At 32.4% G+C, this 23,127-nt stretch overlaps 1 protein-coding gene across 1 annotated transcript; it reads left to right on the top strand.

The window, feature by feature from the left end:
• The first annotated feature begins 9,075 nt into the window (after positions 1–9,075).
• LOC143051220 (uncharacterized) lies at positions 9,076–17,110 on the top strand. The gene is made up of 3 exons (XM_076224196.1): positions 9,076–9,381; positions 15,221–15,440; positions 16,574–17,110. Exons 1-3 carry the CDS (start codon positions 9,178–9,180, stop codon positions 16,789–16,791), a joined length of 642 nt encoding a protein of 213 aa, XP_076080311.1. The 5' UTR covers positions 9,076–9,177; the 3' UTR covers positions 16,792–17,110.
• The last annotated feature ends 6,017 nt before the right edge of the window (positions 17,111–23,127 follow it).

A 23,127-nucleotide genomic window follows, 5' to 3' on the forward strand; every position in this document is an offset into this window, starting at 1 on the left:
CATAAGCAACATGACGGGTGCCACATGTGGAGCAGGATCTGCTTACCCTTCCGGAGCACCTGAGATCAACCCTAATTTTTGGTGGGTTCGTGTTGTTTATTCTTTAGTTTTCTATGTTGTGTCATGTGTGCTGTTGTTTGTTTGTCTTTTCATTTTTAGCCATGGCGTTGTCAGTTTGTTTTAGATTTATGAGTTTGACTGTCCCTTTGATATCTTTTGTCCCTCTTTTGCAAACTTTACATGATTGTTACAGGATACGCAATCGTGTTGTTTTCCTGTTGAACTTTGATATACCGTTTATTTTAAAGGATCTTTGTAATGATTACACTAGATCTAGTTAGTTCGACGTCACATTAGTATTTGTGATGTTAGTTCGACGTCACATTAGAATTTGTGATGTTATATTTCATATACGTATGTTCATTGAAAATGAGCATTTGGAAAGCTCACTCTTTACTATAATCTCAAAAAAGGTTTTTGGTACAAGTCGAATATTCCACATATATATCTGTACATGAAAGAATATGGTGTAGAAGGAAAATAGTATTCTTGAAGAAAAAACTACATAACATAAACTTGTTTGAATCTGTTGTATTTGCAAACGAAAAACTGAATAAATTTATTTGAGACAGCAGGGACGATTAGTTCGGTTTTGTATATTGTTAAGATTTTTTTAAAGAGGGGACTTTTTAGATATTAATTTATGTTATCTCTGTAGTGGTCAGATGGTCAGCATCACATATTGGATAAATTGTTCATATGACAATGGGTTTCTATTAGGGATGTCAAGGAGTACTCGCGATCGAGTACTCAGGTACTCGCTCGGATGGCCGAGTACTCGAGTACAGTTTTAGTACTCCGATAGTCGTATGCCTGTTATACATCTTGAGATATTTCTCTTCACATTTCCACTAACTTTAGTTCCGTTGAAATATCTCCTTCGTAATACTAAATAAAATCAATTAACAACATAAATATGTTTATCCTGGTGCTACTATTTGTCAGAGTAGTACCAGCAACGTCATATACTACCGAGAGAATGTTTTCATGCGCACTACTTAAAACAAAAAATAGAAAGTCAAACAGTCTTTCGTCTGAAATTGTTAACCAGATCATAATTCTAAACAAGAACAACATCAAAGTGACCTGCGGTGAACCATACGCAACTGATTAGAGACATGTTTACGGTGTTTGTACACGGATGAACACTTTCATGGATTAAGAATTCTAAACTCTGACATGACAAGCCGTAAAAACGTACCTTCTTTGTTAATCAAGACTTCGTAAACGTGATTGGTTTGAGATGTAAATTAATTTAATTACTCTGTATTTGAAACTTGACTATAATTGTTTAACTTACAATCTAAACATAGGCGAAAGTACGAGAGCGACGTTCAAACCCAAAAGTCAAAATAAACTGACAACGTCATGTCCAAAAAATAGGAAATTAGACAAACGATAGTGCAAAAAAAACCCATCAAAACCCAGAAAAAGTAAGACTGAGCTACACGAAAAAGCGCAAGTAATTTGATGTCCATTATGTTGTTGACAAATTAATGGACAAGTCGTTTTATAAAAACAATACCAACTCCTCAGGAACAAATGATAAGTATAATGTCTACTTTTGTCGCACTATATATGGATATTTTTCTTTCGTTTATATGTTAATAAAAGGTAATAACAACAACATTGCATCCCACCTAAAATCCAAACTTTTCAATAGACGTTTTAGATTTATCCGAGTACTCGCGAGTACTCGAGTATCATGACCGAGTATCCGAGTATTCAATGTCAGATCTTTTAACATCCCTAGTTTATATGTTTGGGAAAAGTTCAAAGGTGGCCAGTGAATGATTGAGGGTACAACCTCCTGATTAAACAATGATTGTGTGGAGTCAGCATGAGTTTATTCAACTTAAGGAAAGTCTGATGCACAACATTATAAACCTGGTAGCTATGTTGATTTTGTTTCCTTATAGGTTGTCAGGTATACATTAATAAAGCTATAAGTGACTCCCAAACCCTTGCCAATTCGCCGTTTCAGAATCTAATGCATCCTGGGTAATATTTTCAAAAGTGAACAACAAAACGTCCTGATTGGTTAAAAATGTCATAAACAATGGTAATTTAACCAATGTCGTGACGTTATTTTCATTTTGGGGTACGAACAATGAAATTACCCATGATGCTTTAGATTCTGAAACGGCCAATTATGAATTTCCTTTCTGTTTATCTTACTATTTCCATTTACGTTACAAAATATAAAAGAAGGTTATACCTATTCCGGGTTAATTTTGTCTTATTGTTCAACCTATAAAACAATCATTGTGGTCACGTATCGGAAATCTGCCCATAACGGACATACACTATTTATATAAATTAAAACATATCACGTTGTCTTACTTACTTTATATTTGCCCGGGTCCTCCACCACTTTTTATATTTGGACTCCACCACTTTTTATATTTGGTTTTGGTGTTGTTTTGGGGTTGGACTAACTCAACTTGGTTTAGCAAGAGGTTGGATGAAACTTTGTATATTTAGATAACCAGTACTTTTTATGCTGTTCGTGTTTAGGACTTGATCATACCACAAGGGTTTCAGAAATAGTACCTTTAAATAAAAACACAAAGTTCTGTTCGGTTGGAATTAACAGATTTGTTTTAATTCTGATAATACAATACAAAACATCAAATTAAAATACAAATTAAAAATAGTGATAATTAATAAATACAATAAAGTTGTAAATAAATCAAATGACATTGAATAATTTAAGTTTTCCGTTAAATTGATAAAGTTAAACGAGTACATTGTTTCTATTTTCGGATTACAGTTTAAAAATTTACTTTTAACCACAGATTATATCTCAATTAAATTGATTAAGTCGTTACCAAACATGTGTAAAGTTTACTAACCTTAAAATAAAAACACAAAGTTCTGTTCAGTTGGTATTTACAGATAGTACACCAACTGAACAAACTTGTTTATATAGTACCCGGAGAAATTATCCCATTATTAAAATAAAGTCATAAATGTCGGTACTTAACTTATGCAACTTTGAAGTGACCGATGAATTACCCTTATTAAAAGTCTTAACTCCCCCAATACACTTAAAAGTAACATGTGTTATGGTGTTTATGTAACATGGTCATTCAGTTATCTGAATGTAGTGTTTATTCACGTCATAAACCCCACTGGCTAAATTTGTACAAGGTCAATAAAATTTTATACATGGTCATTTATCTGGACAAGTGCAACTAAACTATGATTACATTATACTTCAAACTTTCATGTATGTCTTCGGCAAGACAATAAAACATATGTGCTCCTCTCTCAAGGTAGAAATTTAAGGAAAATTAAGCTTTCTATCGTCTTAGTCGTTAGTCTGATTGTATAAATTTCTGGAACTTGGAATAGACGTAAGTATATCATTTAGTATGTATGTTGTTCACTTGAATTTAGAAGTCTTATTTCTCTATTCCATTATACTAAGGATTGTCACTACAAACTGCGAAGAGTCTGAAAAGACCAGTTTTTGTGCTCGACCAGTAAAGTCGAGCACACATTTTACTCGACCAGTGTCGACTAGGTCTCTACAATACTTAACTGTACTTAATTGTACTCGACTTTACTTAATTAGTCGGATTCAGTACTAAATGATCTTGATATAGTCTGAATTGGTCTCGACCAAGCCTCAACCAGTCTCGACCTGTCTCGACTTGTCTCGACTCAGTCTCAATAAGTCTCGACCTGTCTCGACTCAATCTCAACCAGTCTCGACTAGTCTGGACCTTCAAATTTAGTCTTGACTGGTGTAAATCATCCCATGTAACTAAATTAAATATAGATCGTGTCTTTACATTCCAGTTTATTTGGTAGTTGGATTCATTGCTTTAAAATGAAAGAAATAAATTAAGAGGTAAAAAAAAAATTAAATTCAGATAGGCATCTTTAATTTTTTTAAATCAACTTGGATTTTCATAAAACTATGCAGCTATCTAAGTAATATATTGACCTTACTGAATCCCAGGTCATTATGTAGTTTGGTGTATTGCTGTCAAATTTAAGAAATTAAATTAATGTAGGTTAAAACAAAGCTAGGATTTGCAATTTCGGACAAATTCAGATAGTACACTTTAAATTTTTTTATAACTGTTTCAAATCAACTTTTTGTTGTCTGTTCTATGGTCGGGTTGTTGTCTCTTTGACACATTCTCCATTTCCATTCTCAATTTTATTTGATTTTCAGCAAACTATGGAGCTATTTTAGTAAAATATTGATCTTACCGAATCATAGGTCATTATGTAGTTTAATGTATTGCTGTCAAATTTAAGAATTAATTTAATCTAGGTAAAATAAAGCTAAAATTTGCAGTTCAGACAGATAGTACACTTTAGATTATTTCAAAGCAACTTGGATTTTCATCCAAATCTAAAGCTATCTTTATTATATATTATTCTTACAAAAAACAGGTTATTTGGTAATTTGGTGTATTGTGTCAAATTTAAATATTCAAATTGTAGGCATCTAATACCCCAGTCCCACTAGGCCACGATCGCACTACGATCTGTGAAAAAAATGCAAATTTTGATGATCGTGGTACGATCGTGTAGGTCGCAGTAAGGTCGTACCACGGTCGTGGTGAGGTCTTCAAGATCGTGAAGAGCGTGGCCAACTTTTAACATGTTCAAAACAATCGTGGTGCGGTCGTGGCGAAATTATGTCGTAGTAGAAGCGTAGTGAGAGCGCACTAAGATCGTAGTAAGATCGCAAAGGTCGCTGTACAATCGTAGCGAGAGCGTAGCGAGAGCGTAGCGAAAGCGTGATTCTATTCGGAGATATTACGCTACGATCTCACAGCGACGTTATCACGACCTTACTACGACCATCACGTTTTCACCGCGACCCAACTACGCTTCCACTACGACTTTACCACGCTGTTCACGACCATAGTACGATTCTAGCACGCCCTTGCCGTCCTCATCAAGCTCTTCTCACGAACTTACTACGTTCACACTACGACCATCATTTTTATTGTCATTTTCACATAAAATATATAAAAAAACTCCCTAGATTTTGTTTGTCTGAATGTATTTATTCATTTGCTCTAACGGCTCAACCATGCTTCTCGTTTTTATATAGATAATACCGTTGGGTTTTCCTGTTTAAATGGTTAAACATTAGTATTTTTTGGGGTCCGTTATAGCGTGCTGTTCAGTGTGAGCTAAGGCTCCGTATTGAAGGCCGTACCTTGGCCTATAATGGTTTACTTTTATAGATTTTTACGTTGATGGAGAGTTGTCTCATTGGCACTCATACCACATCTTCCTATGTATATTGACACATCTGTGTCATCTCTGCTATCGTTCACTAAAATATCGTCATTTGAGCTTTATGGACCAGCAATAGGTTGTAATTTAGGTTTGATTGGTCGCTCCGACATCTCTTGATGGCAAGTATTATACTACTTATGTGTATAGTATCAGTTTAATTGAAGTCTGGAGCTGGCATGTCAGTTAACTGCTAGTAGTTTGTTGTTATTTATGTATTATTGTCATTTTCTTTTTTTTCTTTAGTCACATCTTTTGACATCAGACTCGGACTTGTCTTGAACTGAATTTTAATGTGCGTATTGTTATGCGTTTACTTTTCTTCATTGGCTAGAGGTATAGGGGGAGGGTTGAGATCTCACAAACATGTTTAACCCCACTATTTTTGCGCCTGTCCCAAGTCAGGAGCCTCTGGCCTTTGTTAGTCTTGTACTATTTTTAATTTTAGTTTCTTGTGTACTATTTTGAGTTTAGTATGGCGTTCATACTTTTCTCCCTCTGCCTCTACATCAACCCCTACCACCACGCCCACGTGTTCTAGTAGATTTTGGTGGCATGACTGTATAGTTTCCGAGAAATCTCCGTTTTAATCAGAAATAGAAGTAATGGAACTATATTGATATGAAACACGATATTGACGGTATTGCTGAGAACGTAGTAAGATCGCGGTATGAACGTAGTATAATCGTGGTAAGAACGTGCTATAATCGTAGTAAGATCGTGTTGCAATCGGATAACTCGTGGCATGGTCGTAGTGAGAACGTGAAGAGCATAGAAAGATCTTTATAAGCGTAGTGAGGTCGCAGAATAAGCGCGTGAGAACGTGGTTTAATCGTAGCGGGATCGTTGTAGAAGCGTAATTAGGACGTAGTAGCATCGTGAAAGCAACGAAAATTAACATTTCATGCCGCTCATACCGCGACCTCACCACAATCTAAATTTATTTTAGATCGCGGTGAGCGTGGTGCGATCGTGGTCTAGTGGGACTGGGGCTTATCTTAATTTTGTCAAAACAAAAATTTAAGTCTTTTTTTATCCTATTTAATAGGTCATTAAATTTGACAGCAATACACCAATATACAAAACAACCTGGTTTCTATTGTATGATCAATATATCATAAAGATAGCTGAAAAGTTTGATAAAAAACAAGCTGATTTGAAAAAAGTTATGAAATTAAAAAAAAAAAACTTTTTTTTGTTAAAACAAGAATTAAATATCATGAACTTTCATAACAATCCTTGATAACCTTTCGAAAAGGGAAACATGTTCCAAAGTGACGGTATTTTTTTTTTTAATCAAATCTAAAAATATTTTCTGTTACTAAGATAGCAGCATAGTTTGATGAAAATCCAAGTTGATTTGAAAAGGTTAGAAAAAAATTAAAGTGTGCTTTCTATCTAATTTTGTCCGAAATTGCAAATCCTAGCTTGTTTCACCTACATTAATAATCTGACAGCAATACACCAAACTACATACTGACATGGGATTCAGTAAGATCAATGTATTACTTAGATAGCTGTATAGTTTGATGAAAATCCAACTTGATTTGAAAAAGTTTTTTTTTAAATTCTTAAATTTGACAGCAATACATTAAACTACATAATGACCTATGATTCGGTAAGATCAATATTTTACTAAAATAGCTCCATAGTTTGCTGAAAATCAAATAAAATTGAGAATGGAAATGGGGAATGTGTCAAAGAGACAACAACCCGACCATAGAACAGACAACAAAAAGTTGATTTGAAACAGTTATAAAAAAATTTAAACTGTACTATCTGAATATAGTCCTAACTGCAAAGTTAATTTTTACCTAGATTAATTAAATTCTTAAATTTGACAGCAATACACCAATCTTTATAACAACCTGGGATTCAGTAAGATCAATATATTACAAATATACTTGCATACTTTGATGAATATCCAAGTTAATTTGAAAAACTTATAAAAAAGAATTAAAGTGTACTATGCTGAGCCGGACTCAACTAGTTTAACCACAATCTCGATGAATATATAACGAACACAACTTGTTTTGAAAATTGTAATTATAATATTTCACCAGAAAGGTATACATAGTAGTCAGTAGATTGGTAAACTGAAAGAAATAAAAATACAATATTTTACAACGTGTACGAAGATATATGAACGTTAAATACAAGATATTAATCGAGTCAAAAACGAAAGTAGAATTTACAGTTCATTTCTCGGATATAAATAACATAACACAGTTTATGAATGAATCAAACGTACTTGACAGTGGTATGTCTCGCTTTCCTCAGAAGGTTAAGTGTCGTTCATTTAACATGTGTTGAAATACTGAAGCGGACAGTGTCACAGGAATTAAAGCCGTCAATAACTACGGTGATGTAAGAAATTGGTCCAGTGCGATTTATTCCGGGTAATAATGAAAACATATAGTATACATTGAAAGTGAAACAGAATACTCCCCGTCTGATGTCTAACTGATATCACCATTTAAAATAAACTACTCGGGAAAAAAGAATTAATCTTATATTCAAATACAATACTGGTATTCCTTAAAAATCGTAAGACTATATGACTTATTGTGTGGAATTTGTATAACCTTGCTATTATTATTTGCTGTCCTAAGTTACACGTACATATACATGGTATATTATTGATACATTGAATGAATGTTGAGATAGTATTGATTATAAGAATGGTAAAATATACAGAATGCCCAGTCTTTTCTTTGGTGTTAATCTAATGATTAGTTCGCTCACACCAGCTTTCAGCTTTACACTATATAAATTCGATATGCAATTTTAATAGCATCTAAAACGTAAATCCAGTATAGAAATGAACGTATGTCCCCATACCGGCATACGAAAATTTATATAATGTTTATATTTAGGGTGTTTTTTTTCTCAAAGTGACGTTATATCTCTATTAGCCTGGAAATGTCATAGCGGATCACTTAATAAATACCTTATATCTGAGAGCGGGATAGAGCATCTTGTTACCTCTAAAATAAAGCAATCTGTTGTCGCTCTGTTCAAGTTGATCAATGGTGTCGGGCAGTTGTAACTAATTTTTAGAAATTCTATGAGCCGTTGTGAATTGTTAGTAGGTCTAAAATATTAAGACAATTCCTTACTTATATAATGATTTACATTCATTGTTCACAAGTAAGAAACACCAAATACTTCTATTTCATTGATCGAAAGTACTTTGTGTTACATGTTTGTTTTTTGTTCTTTTTTTTGTACATGAATAAGACCGTTAGTTTTCTCGTTTAAATTATTTTACATTTGTCATTTCGGGGCATTTTGTAGCTGACTATGCGGTATGGGCTTTGCGCATTGTTGAAGGCCGTACGGTGACCTATAGTTGTTAATTTCTGTGTCATTTGGTCTCTTGTTGAGAGTTTTCTCATTGGCAATCATACCACATTTTCTTTTTTTATATTTGTTTTAAAAATTCTTAACTGTATTGTGTACTATTCTCTATTCCATTAATATATCATCCAGACCCTCTTAATAAGACGCAGATGCAGTAAATGACAGGAGTTTTGTTTTTTTATTTACTACCTAAATAAAGGGTGTTCTAGAATTTGAAAAGTTGGAACATGAGAAAGTTTTGTACTAGTTTCTAAATCATATTTATTCATGATGTAACCACATAAGATTTTAATTACGTAATTTTGTCTACTTTTAAAACAATATGTCAAAATTATATATGATGCCTAATACGTGCGTTTGTTCACTTGTAAACTTCAGTGCATGTTTACTCGAGATCGGAAAGGGCTCTAGTATAAGAACACTGTTAACAATTTAATTAATTTCTAATTTTCTATTATAGTAAGACTGTTAAAAACTTTTGAAATGGAACAAAACGAATTTCCAGTAAGGTCTGGGATGGATGACCCAAATACAAAATGGCGACATGGAAAACCGGACTACACTGTGGTCAACAACAAATTCATGCGCGAGAAAAGTAAGAATCACCAAACTGGATCTTTGGAGAAAACAGTGGAAGACTTAGTGAAATCCTGGGAGATGGAAAGTTCACACAAATCTGATCTTAAGGTAGGATGTCCTACTAGTGAGGGAGCAACCATGTAACTTCAAAAAAAGGGGGGGGGGGTGTTGGGGTCTAAGTCACAAAGTTTGTTTTTCGCACAAAGCGCTAACATTTTGTTTAGTAATTCTATGCTTTCAATCAAATTATTTTTTCAAAATTTAACACAAGAAAGTATGGGTAAAATCTGGAGTCAGAATCTTTTTTTTTTTGTCATCTGCTTGACCACAATTTCTTTTCCTTCATCAAATTGGGGACCAGAATATATTTTAAGGAAAACAACCATACCCACCCACTCAAATCCCCACATTTTTAAAGTTAAATAATCGTTCCTTTATCTTTGTAAATCCATAGATTCGTTGTTTTGCGGTTCTTAATTTCTCTGTATCTTTGAAAAAATTATCATTCTGTAAAATTCGCATGATGATTGTTTTACTACTGAAATTTTTCAATAATCAGATTATTTTTATTTCTGTACAGAATTCAGAAAAAAAAATGTCGAATTTATAATTTCAGTTGTACAAAGGGCCAAGTGAGCTTTTCCCAACACTTGGCGTCCGTCGTCCGTCGTCGTTAACTTTTACAAAAATCTTCTCCTCTGAAACTACTAGGTCAAATTTAACCAAACTTGACCACAACCATCACTAGGGTATCTAGTTTAAAAAATGTGTCCGGTGACCCGGCCAACCAACCAAGATGGCCGCCATGGCTAAAAATAGAACATAGGGGGTAAAATGTACATTTTGGCTTATAACTCTGAAACCAAAGCATTTAGAGCAAATCTGACACGTGTAAAATTGTTTATCAGGTCAAGATCTATCAGCCCTGAAATTTTCAGATGAATCGGACAACCGGTTGTTGGTTTGCTGCCCCTGAATTGGTAATTTTAAGAACATTTTTGCCGTTTTTGGTTATTATCTTGAATATTATTATAGATAGAGATAAACTAAACTGTAAACAGCAATAATGTTCTGTCAGCAAAGTAAGATCTAAAAATAAGTCAACATGATTAAAATGGTCAGTTGACCTCTTATGGAGTTATTGCCCTTTATAGTCAATTTTTAACAATTTTCATTAATTTAGTAAATTTTTGTAAATTTTTACAAAATATTTTCCTCTGTATCTAAAGGGCCAAGTTTATTATAGATAGAGAAAATTGTAAGTAGCAAGAATGTTCAGTAAAGTATGATCTACAAACATCACCATAACCAAAACACAATTTTGTCATGAATCCATCTGTGACCTCTTTAATATGCACATAGACCAAGGTGAGCGACACAGGCTCTTTAGAGCCTATAGTTTTATAAGGCGTTTTTTAAATTGATCGTGTACTAAAACATTTTTGGACAAAAAAGTACAGTGATTGGAAAGATATTTTGACTTATAGTTCTCTAAGACTGTGACTGTGTGTCCTCAGTTGTTGGTTGTGGAAAACTAACGGCCTAATTTATACCAAAACAGTTGACGAAAGCAAATATGACAGATTTGAACAAAGCGACAACCGCTATACAACAGGCTCATACAGATTGTGACAGGGTTAAACATGTTAAGGTGCGGTCAAACCTCCTCCTACCTTTGCCATGGTGTAACTGTACATCTCGAGAACAAATAAAATAATCGGGATGCATACAAATAGAAATACATCTAACAAAACAACAGATTGAACATTGACGGTTTTTTCATCTCTACAACAAGAAGAAACAAAACTGAGAATGGTATTTTGTCACAATTCATGGGTCTGTAACTCGGTGGTGGTTATTGATTGCTGTCTATTATTAATTGTTTTTTTAATTCTTTTATTTATTCATGGGTACCGTTTACTTATTTGCATTCTTTTACATATTGTTATGTCGGATCCTTGTATATCTTACTATACGATATGAGTTTTTACCATTGTTGAGGGTTGTAATGTGACCTTCACTTTAGGTGGCTAACATCTACGTGCAAGGGTCTGTTGAGGTTATTGGCAACTATTTCACATTTTTCTGGGGAGTTTAATTTGACTTTTTTTTTAGGTTTTTGAAAGAACTGTTCCCTGTTTTTTTTTTATTAAAATAACTCATTCAAAGTTAGAAATGTTTTCGCCTTGAAACGCGTAAGCTTGGTAATAAACACCAGTCAACAATACTTATTTATACTTGTCTAAGTATGTGAAATGCATTGAAGTATTCATATATTAAAAAAATGAAATCAATTAAAAAACAATATCTGTCGCATACATCAATCTTTTAAGTGTTAATTTAGAAAGATATGATGCATCGATAAATGTTCTTAATATAATATATTAGTTTTAAAAGTGCAAATGTAGGTATGGAATATTGACGTAACGGTTTTTTGTATTCATTAGACTAAACTACTTTATCATTTGATAGTCTTTATCTAAGGCCGTGTTCACACCAAACGCCGTGTACAGTAAACATGTTTACATTTGGTTTAATGTAATGTACACTAGTTTCACAATACATTTCTTCACATCTATACACCTTGTTTAGCTACCTGTACATAAGATTTGTTCACACTTGTAAACTATATGTCATTTAAATGTTCATTACGTAGAACCGAATTCAAATTTTCGAACAACTTTTCTAGCAGTTAGGGAACAACCATTTGAATTAAAAAAAAAGGGGGGGACAGATTTTTTCACAATTTGATTAAAACAAAAATCGAGTCATACAGATGATTAGAATGAACAAATATTCTGAATCCAAAGTTTCCCCATACATTATAGTGTTAAATATTGAATTGGTACCATCGAAAAAAAACATTAACTAAATATAAACTTTCGCGCGAGAAAAATTTCTGACTCAGAACACAACCCCCTTTTTTGAAGTAAAGTGGTTGCTCCTTTAAGAAAGTCATTTTTGATGATTTGCAGTAGTTAAAAGATGCCTCGATTACGCATTAAAAACGTAGGTTGCATCAGCGTGCTTACAGACGAAGAAAAAGAATTGCGATGTTAAGGATCACTACATTTCTATCTTTTCTGTTTTTTTTCAAATGGTATTTTTTTCTTCAAGGAGTTTTTGGCAAAGGGAGGGGGTAATGTTTTTTTTTTCTAATTATCTCTTAACGGATCTGAGATACTACACAAACAATTAACCTCACTATTTTTCAGTAAGGCATTTATGAGTGAATCGTTGTTTGAGTAAAGACCAGTGGCAAATATTTCTATCAGTGTGTACGTCCAGTCGATTTGGGAAGACCTTTTCAAATGAATTATGTGTTCGGAAATGATGATGGATGAGTCTTGATAAGGGGTTATTATGGCTACGTTAAGTGTTTTATAACAAATAAATATATCAAGTTTAGACAAATATTTCCGTAAAGAACTTTATTAATCAGTGTTATATGTATCAATTTTATATAAAAATCGTTTCTTTTTTTAAATATACATGGGAAAATTAAAGTTCTGAATGTCTAGTTTTGTGTACACTTAACCTACACAAGGCCTACATCGACTGCATGTAGACAAAACATGATTTAAACTACATGTAAACATTGAGTTTTACCAATGGGATCGTAAGTATAATACCGGTATGTTTAGTTTATGTGTGAGTTAGGTGACGACCATTTGATATTCGGGGGGGGGGGGGGGGGGGGCGAGGGGCCAGGAGGATTTTAAAAATAAATGGCTCAGCCTTGATAATCACAAAAATAAATGGTTTGTTCTGTGGTAGTTTGAAAATAAATTACCTGACTTGCAATGTATTGAAAATAAATTACCTGACTGGCAATGTATTGAAAATAAAAAACTCAGCAGGTCTAATCGAAAGTATGAGATGGCACCATATTCTTCATAAATTCATCTATTATCCCCCCAAAAAAATTTAATCGGAAAACACTTCCCAATTTTTTTAATAATAAAATTACAAATATTATTTAAATAAATACTTGAAATGTATGAAAATTGGTTTCATTTAACTCGAGAGATATATTGTCTCAGGAAACCTTACCTCACTTTTATTTTAACAGGGCCGTAACTACATTGAGGCAAATTTTCAAAACCAAACGTTTGTCTCCATATCAAATTGTGTTCATGGCGAGTGCCTTGCAAGAAGAAAGTTCTGTTTTCCCTCAGACGTAGTCCTGATTTTTTCGGGGTCAATGTTTATTATTTATTTGTCTTTTGTTCATTGATTGCCCATCTGTATTCTGCTCAATAAGAGTTGCATTCCTTTTGTAATCTAATAATTTTGTTATGAACTTGATCATGAGTTTAAAAAAAAAACAGCAGCCAAAGACTTAACTATGTGAATTCCATTTTTTGCTTTATCATGCTCATTGGTCTTTTAATGTTGTCCCTAGAAACTTAGTCTTACACTGAATTTATACATTTTGCTTTGAGACCAAAATATTGTCAAAAAATTATTAAAACAAAACTTGCATTTTCAGATTTTAAAAGGGTCTTGGGAACACACAGAAAGTATGAAAGTATGATTTTGCATCATTTGTTCTATAGCTTCTTGGGCCTTCAATGGCTCCAAAACCCTTCAAAAAAAAATTTGCCTCGCTCAGCTCGGCCAAATATGTCTGCCAATACTTTTAAAAAAGGCTAGTTACAACCCAACTTCATTACTAAGTATGTATGCAATACATGTATATGCAGTTGGGAATATAAAAGATTCATTTCTGCAGAGGAGGAGGATTAACTCTAATTAAATGGTACATAATGACTTGACTATACATGTATTATTTATAATAAACAAATCATTTAAAAATTGTATGTTTTCAAATATCATAAATAAAGTTGTGAAAACAAATAATCAGTCCCTTGCTTAAATAAAACTGAAAAATCTCGCTTCAATAGTGCAGAAAATGATAATCTGTCCTCTTAGTTTACAAAAATAAATAACTGATCAAAAACAAATCCTCCTGCCCCCCCCCCCCCATAATATCAAATGGTCGTCCCCTTACACTAACACAACACCGAGTTTAGGTCATGCAACGTGAACACGGCCTAAATTTAGGATGTTCGTTTCATGTAAACATGTTTACTTTTTGTCGAATATTCGGATTCCTTTAGTTTTATCCATGCAAAGCCAATAAATATTGTGCCCACTAAACCTTAATTTTCTTAATGACTTAATTACATTTTGTTTAAAGCATTTCTAAAAAGATGTTATTATTTCGAAAATTATGAGTAAAAAAGTTGCCAATGTTAAATGTATGTAAATTGTATAATTAAAAGAGAGTAATCTCCCGCCTAAATTTCAATTGATTATGTCTAAAAAAAAACCAACATCGACCTGTAATTTTTTCTAATCTTTATGTTCCATTTTTTATAAAGTATTACTATCTAAATATATAAGTCTTCTAAAAGGCTACTTTTTGTAAACAGAGGAGTGATCATTCTTAATTGAATTATTTCTTAGACAGATCTAGACTCGCGGAGTTAAAACAAAAGAGAGGCGAAAGATACCAGTGTAAACAAACTTGACAATGCCACGAAAAAACTTTATATAACAAAAAACAACAAAATCATAGATAATATGTTAAATTAAACTGTACGCGTTCTATTAAAAGAAGCTATACAGTTGAATATAATTATAGATATTATCAATATAGTTATCAATATTTGTTAATTGATTCATTGATTGTTGGTTGCTTAAAGTCCAGTTGCAAACATTTCTTGAATATTCTGGACGCGAAAATATAAATTACAGTAGAATGGCGCAAATGTACTTTTCATTTATTTTTTTGGCTCCAATGAAAGATTGTTTTTTTTTGTAAACATTTTCGCAAATGCACGTGTACTGATATTCAGTGTTATGCTTCTGAGTCAAGAAACTCAAAGTGATTTTACTTTTTGAAAGTGATCATGTGTTTACAAGTATCTTAATTTTACAGGACTGGATAACGATATCAAAAGATGGTGATTTTTATTTCCAAGTAAATGGCGGTAAAAAGTTCACAGGAGATGACAATGTAGAGTTAGGCAATTACAACATGATGTTGTTGGACTCGCCGTTTATAGATGTATCCAAGGAAACACACGATTCATCACACGACCTCTTTAAAAAGGCATTTCCGGAAGGGTTTCCGTGGGAAGTTCTCGACGTTTTATCGGGTATTTATTTAAGCAAACTGATAGTTTACTCTGGACATTCCATGTCCTGTTTCCGTGTACCAATGTCTCTATTCGGAAATTAGTACACGCGTTTGTTCTTATATTACGTGTTTAACTTTTAATTCAAATTTTGTTGTTGTCGTCTGCTTAACCCCCTTTTCCCCTATCTGATAGTTAAATGATCGTTCCCCTAGAGATGACAATAATCATGACACGTCGACATTGTTAATTTGGATTTTTTTTCAATTTTTATTTCTGAATTTCTGATTGCCTTAACTTAGAAGTGTTTTTTTTTTTATGTTTCTTTCTTTTTATCCGTATTATATGCCATAAAACGGAGGGGCGAAAGATACCAGAGGGACAGTCAAACTGATAGATCGAAAAGAAAAACTGACAACGCCATGGCTAAAAAATAACAAATTAAAGACAAATGATAGTACACAAAACACAACAACAACAAAAAAAGACTAAGCAACACAAAACCCACCAAAATTTGTCGTGTGATCTCATGTGCTCCGGAAGGGTAAGCAGAACCTGCTTCATATATGACACCCGTCGTGTTGTCTTATGTTCATGTTCATGTTATTACAAATAGGCTAATTCGGTAGGTCACATTCGTGAAAAGATAACGGGATTGTAGCTATCACATAAGGAACATTTATCAGACCACATTTAAAAGAATGTCTGCTTCCCTTCCCCCGGGTCTACCCTTTGTAAACAGACCAGGAAGGCAGGTTCTGGTTTTTTTTTTAACTGGATGTGATTGTCATAGCATGGTCACATGAATGGTTTGACTTGTCCAGTCCAGGGCACTTATCAGTTGTGTGTGCTCAATTTGAGTGTATTTATTTAGATTATCAATCCTTCTGCTTTCAAGCACTTTCCAAAAATGGAAACAAATTATTTTCAGGAAAAAAATAATTTTGATTTTTTTGTGGAAAATAATTTTTTGACCCGGGCTTATTTTTACCCGGATGGGGGGAGGGGAAACAAACATATTTTTAATTTTGGCCTCATGCCATCTGTGCAACGGATATTCCATAACGGTCAACCAACTCAAAGCTGCCATATTTTATTATTCTTTGTTGCTAGACAAGTCTGTCTTTTTTTAATAAGTAATCAATGTGTTGTAGGTCCACCGATAGTAAGCTTTACATGGCGACATTGGACAAAATGGACTGGTCCATATAAAGACCAGAAACTAACAGGAGAAAACATTGAAATGGTTGGGTCATGTGTAGCGGAAGTGACGTCAGATATGAAAATAAAATACATTCAGGTTTTCTTTGATCCAAATCCAGTTATGGCAAAACTAACAGGATACAAATGTCCATTGTCTTTAATCAAATGAACAGTGGTATATCCAAACTGATCAATTCCATTATTATATTTATATAATATTATGAGGTTTCTTTATTTTAAAACATTTTTGCTCATTGTTCTTTATCTTTTAAAATAATGGCTAGACTGTAATTACTTCATAATTGTGTTTGGGACATTGTTCTGTTTTTGTAATCGGTATTTTGTATCCATTTTTGTTGTTGTTGCAGTTATAATCATTATATTCTAGAGCCCCGTGATTCTCAATTTTTTATATTACTTTTCCCCTCATTATTCTTTATTCTGTACGCCCCATCCACATGATCCACACCTCATATATCCGAACTTATTATTCCCACCATTATTATAATTAATATATAGATATATCCGATTGCTAGGATTTTATAAATAGGAGAAATTGTAATTGGTATCTGTTGATATTATTCATGTAAAGGTTTATGTTTTATAATGGAGAAAAATGATCAGACGTAGTTTTACCTGGTTCATACTTTCAAGAGCTGTTATTACGTGTAGTTTGACTATCACATCGTTTTGGTGATGCATTTTTAATGGGTTATATTCCAAACTAGGGCCATTAGAAATATATCTAATCAAAAAGTTGACTTTTAAAATGATAAATTATAATAAAAGATATAATCAGAATATTTTCTGGTTATTAAGGTAGTACCTAAAGTCTTTACTAAGTTTAATTTTCATAAAATTTTGAAAAAATATTTATCTTGACCCTAGAACAAAAATATAAAAACTTGAACCACACACTTTCTCGGAAAAATTTAATAGGATATATAACAGTTTGACAAACACGAGCATCACTGAAGAGACATGTATTGTCGAAATGCGCATCTGGTGCAACAAAATTGGTACCGTTGATTTTATTACTACCACTGGGTCGATGCCTCTGCTGGTGGACTATTAGTCCCCGAGGGTATCACCAGCCCAGTAGCCAGTACTTCGGTACTGGCATGAAAATACGGATTTTTTGTGTTATTAAAATTTGCTGTTACACAATATTAAAAATTATTATAAATTAAGGAATGTATCTCCCTCATGCAAAGCTCTGATTCCTTTCACGAATTTGGCTATACTTTTTGGACCTTTTGGATTATAGCTCTTCATCTTTTATATAAGCTTTGGATTTCAAATATTTTGGCCACGAGCATCACTGAAGAGACATGTATTGTCGAAATGCGCATCTGGTGCAACAAAATTGGTACCGTTGATTTTATTACTACCACTGGGTCGATGCCTCTGCTGGTGGACTATTAGTCCCCGAGGGTATCACCAGCCCAGTAGCCAGTACTTCGGTACTGGCATGAAAATACGGATTTTTTGTGTTATTAAAATTTGCTGTTACACAATATTAAAAATTATTATAAATTAAGGAATGTATCTCCCTCATGCAAAGCTCTGATTCCTTTCACGAATTTGGCTATACTTTTTGGACCTTTTGGATTATAGCTCTTCATCTTTTATATAAGCTTTGGATTTCAAATATTTTGGCCACGAGCATCACTGAAGAGACATGTATTGTCGAAATGCGCATCTGGTGCAACAAAATTGGTACCGTTGATTTTATTGATCATCGAGAAGCTTTATATTTCTTAAACTATACAACGTAATTAAAACGTTTAGCTGATTTACAGAGTTATGTCCCCATAGTGTTAGGTACCACCTTAATTGAAGATTCAAGTCATAATAAAATTTAACAAGTGATACCAACAAGACGATTTTAAATGTGACAAAAATGAATCTGATTCTGATGATTAGCGTACTTTTCCAAAACTGATGGATTAAAATTGACCATAGCCATAAATAGTAATTTACATAGAATTTGTCTTGCTGAACATTATCGATGCAACCGTTCGAAAACGGAAAATTTTGATTAACAGTGCATGAATACTTTTTTTTCAAGTTTTTAAATGTATGGTTTAAATATGTTACTTATCCCTTGACTAAAAACATTGTTTAGGTTAATTTTTTTATGTTTTGAAAATAACACGGTGTCCTGCACAATGATATTGTAAATTTTTATTTCTTTACCATTAATTTTTATTAGCTTCTGTAACGCTGGTGCAGGTTGTTCGCTTCTTTTATCCAAAATCAGTGGTGGTGGAAGTAGGGCTGAAATAATATTTCTACTTCTACCGGTTAGTGACCACCGTCATCATGTTAACTATTCTGTCACAATAATTCGGAATTCGCCTTTTCAGAAACTAGAAGACTATTGGTAATCTCATTGTTTGTACACTAAAATGAAAATAATGTTACGTCATTGGTTGAATTTCAATTGTTTAGAACGTTTTTAACCAATCACAACGTTTTGGTGTACGCTTTTCCATATATGTGACCCGCCATGACATTTGCAGGCTTATGGAGGTAGAACGTCATTGTTAGAAAAATTATAAACATGATAAATATCGAGATTCAATGAAATACGTATTTGTGAAGAAGAGATAAACACTTTCGTTGGCTTCTTTTTTGCGGACGCCGAACTATACATTTTTACAAGTTTTGAAGAAGTTTTACTTTATCGTTTGAAGTGAAAAATATTTGAATCTACATTTTAAATTGATACAAAAAAAAATCAAATTTCTGCTTTATAGATTTCCTTTCATAAATGAAGTCTGAAATATATCCATAATAAATGCACCGTATCAAATGCATATAAGAGAACACCCACATGTACTTATAAACTGTTACGCGTCGCTTACTATGTATAGAGACATGCATAATAAATCTAAATTAAAAAAAAAAGGAATTCTAAAGCTTACTTTGATAAATTTTAAACTAACTTCATTTCAACAAGTTTAAATTAAATGTTCTAAAATAGAGCTACAAAAAAACAAATAATTCTCTGCCCTCAAGTTTTTCTTTCATAAATGAAGTCTGGAATATATCCATATAAATAAATGCACCGTATCAAATTAATATATGAGAACACCTACTTATAAACTGTTACGCGTCGCATACTATGTTTAGAGACATGCATAATAAATCTAAATTAAAAAAAAAAAGAATTCTTAAAGCTTACTTTGACAAATTTCAAACTAACTTCATTTCAACTAGTTTAAATTACATGTTCTAAAATAGAGCTAAGAATTGTTTGCATTGTAGTAAATTTAAGTCTTTGAAATTTTATTCAAATACGCTATTGAACATCACTAAAAGCCAATAAATACAATAATTTTGTGTTTTATAAATTAGTGGCTTCAATAAATAAAAGTCGTCATAGAACAGTCTCATTTTCATACCGGTATTTGAAATGTACGGAAGCATATTAGCGCCACACATTTTTTTTTCTTCCTATGTTTGCGTTGTAACGCAAACCTTTGCTAAATAACGCAAACCTTTTGCGTTAAACGCAAACCTTTGCGTTATAACGCAAACCTTTGCGATATAACGCAAACCATTGCGATATTACGCAAACCTTTGCGTTATAACGCATTTTGCGTTATATATAATAAATTATTTTATTAAAGTGTCACGTATTGATTAACAGCTGAACAATGTACAGTAAAACATATACAATATTTAAAATAATCAACACCCAGCCAAACAAATTGACTTATGAGACACTGTAAAAATATATTACAAAGTTATAAACATGTATACTAATAACCATTTAAAAATTGCATTGAAATGTTTCATCAATATTCTTTTTAAAATACTGGCTAAAAAAATCAAATTTGCAGATTTAAAATAAAAATTTAAAAAGAGAAAAGAAATATTAAAAATCATGTGATTGACAGAGCATTTCCATAATTAAATTTATAGACTTGTCATTTAAAATACTAAACAAGATAAATTAGTTAATAAAAATATGCTGTTTACTTTTAAATATTAATTCTTTGATAAAAGGTTGTTTACAAAAGTTTTAGATCAAATATCTAGATACAGTTTCCTTCGAGTGAAAAATTTATGCAGTTGTTTACATAATAGTTGTTGGATCGTATCACAATTCATAATTTCAATAAATTTTTCGTCCATACAAATATTTTGAAAGTAAGCAATATGTTTTGAAGCTTTATAAAAAGTTTCAAATCTTAAATCACTGTACAAGTCACATGTCATTAGAAAATGTTTTTCGGTTTCAACTTCGCTTAAATTACAGAATTGACAAAGTCTGTTTTGAACCGGTACTGGCGGCCTGGAGTAACGTCCTGTTTCAAGCGCTAACGGTAACGAACCCGCGCGGAACATAGCCATAAGTCTTCTTTGCGAACTAGTTAAATTTTGCCGAACATATGGTTCCACAGACACATTTTTTTTTAAAAGTCTGTATGTGCGCAGTTTATTGCCGTTTATCTCGTTGGCTTTGTCATTGAATAAATCTTTTTGCCACTCTTGATTGTCCAATTCTGAGAGTTTTTCATTTGCAATTTTCATCACTAATTTTGTAGATAGCGTAGTGTCTTGTACCAATAAATCCATATCAATCTTCTCTATCAGTTTGTTTACCATGAACGCGTTATAACGCAAACATTTGTCCAATATAAGAAGATGTGGTATGAGTGCCAATAAGAAATCTCTCCATCTAAGTCACTATTCGTAAAAGTAAACCATCATAGGCCGAATTACGGTCTTCAACACGGAGCATTGGCTCACACTGAACAACAAACTATAAAGGTCCCCAAAAACGATATCCATGTTACTACTAGTATATATATTACAAAGAAAATTGAGTAAATTGAGGTTAATATACCTAAGAAAAAAATCAACCCTGCTAATATAGCTATCACCGAATATAAATATACTTCCAAAGTAAGCTCTCGTTTGAGAACTGTGTAAAGTAGGTTAGATTCAAACAAGCTACCCTTTGGCAATAAATGTATAGCATGAAGATGTTTTATTAATAAAATTATGTTATCTCTATTCAAATTGCTACCCAAGCATCTTAAAAATACTGCATTATATTGAAAAGAAAATTCAATGACTTTCTATCAAAGAATCTTGATCATATTCTGAGATTTAAAAAAAATGTTTCCTTATTAATAATTCATTTTAAAGCAGAAAGATCATTTTGTCTATTTGACTTGGAGGTTTCAGAATTGTATGACATTATTTTTGATCTTTTAATTTAAATATGACTATATTCTAAACTATATCTATTTTCTTGTTAAATTATATACTTTTCTGATGCACAAATCAGTCTTAATTTATGTATAATTGCACTTCAAGTATTCCATTATTCCTATGCATATTTATTATAATGATTTGGCCTTGTATTTATTTTTCTTTTTTTTATCTACTAGTAAATCACATCCGAAATGAATGACAGACGGACATATATACAAAACTGAATGAATAATTGAAATCAAGATATTTGCGTTATAACGCAAAGGTTTGCGTTATAACGCAAAGATTTGCGTTATATAACGCAAACATAGGAAGAAAAATAAAAAAAAAATGTGTGACGCTAATACGCTTCCGTAGTACTGACTCGTTTCAAATATGTCATAATATTAACATGACAGAGAGTTTTGTTTCGGAATATTCTAGATAAATATACAAAAATCAAATTTTAGACAATGTACCCTCCTAAGCCTGGAAATGGCATATAGTTAACGGCGATTTTCTCACAATGACGTTCTACCTCCATAAGCCTGGATATGTCGTGGCTGGTCACATATTACCAATAATGCATTAGATTCTGAAACGGCGAATTGTGATTCCCTTTTATCTTCATTTAGATTTGTACGTCTGTAGAATGACACTTTTGTATTATATGTTACATCCAACATAAAGCTTTTCCAGCTGATATATATATATATATAAAAAAAAATTGTTTAAAAGATTTTAGTATGAATTTTTTTAATGTCTTATTTTTGTCTGCTTTATAATAATATGGAAGGCTTAGAAGCCCCATTTAGAGATGTTTTTTTTTTACCAGAAACCTTAAGCAGATTAGATACCAATTGATAACGACTTCACATTCAAACTCGTAGAACTTCCGAAGTCTGTTGGAGGTTTTGGTTTTGTATTTTTTTATTGAACACATTGAGTATTTCATTTAACCTAATATTAGATGTAAATTAATTTAATCGAAACTGATTATATTATACCCTGTTTATCCTATTTTACTTAACTTTTAATATATTATGTTGGGAAAATTATAGTTTATTCATTCTGACCATTTTGTGCGCCGTGACTGGCAAATAAAGATTTGTTTATTTGTGTATTTGTTTGTCATTAATATATAATTATGCATCTATTGCATTTCCGCATATACATGTATATCACATCTCAGAATAATCTGAATTAAAACTTTATTTTGTAGATACTTCAACATCAAATTAAAGCGGGACAACTGCATTTCCAATAACAGTTTTCTTACACAAAATTTGTT

This window comes from Mytilus galloprovincialis, chromosome 11 (assembly GCF_965363235.1).
Source record: "Mytilus galloprovincialis chromosome 11, xbMytGall1.hap1.1, whole genome shotgun sequence".
Lineage (NCBI taxonomy): Eukaryota > Metazoa > Mollusca > Bivalvia > Mytilida > Mytilidae > Mytilus > Mytilus galloprovincialis.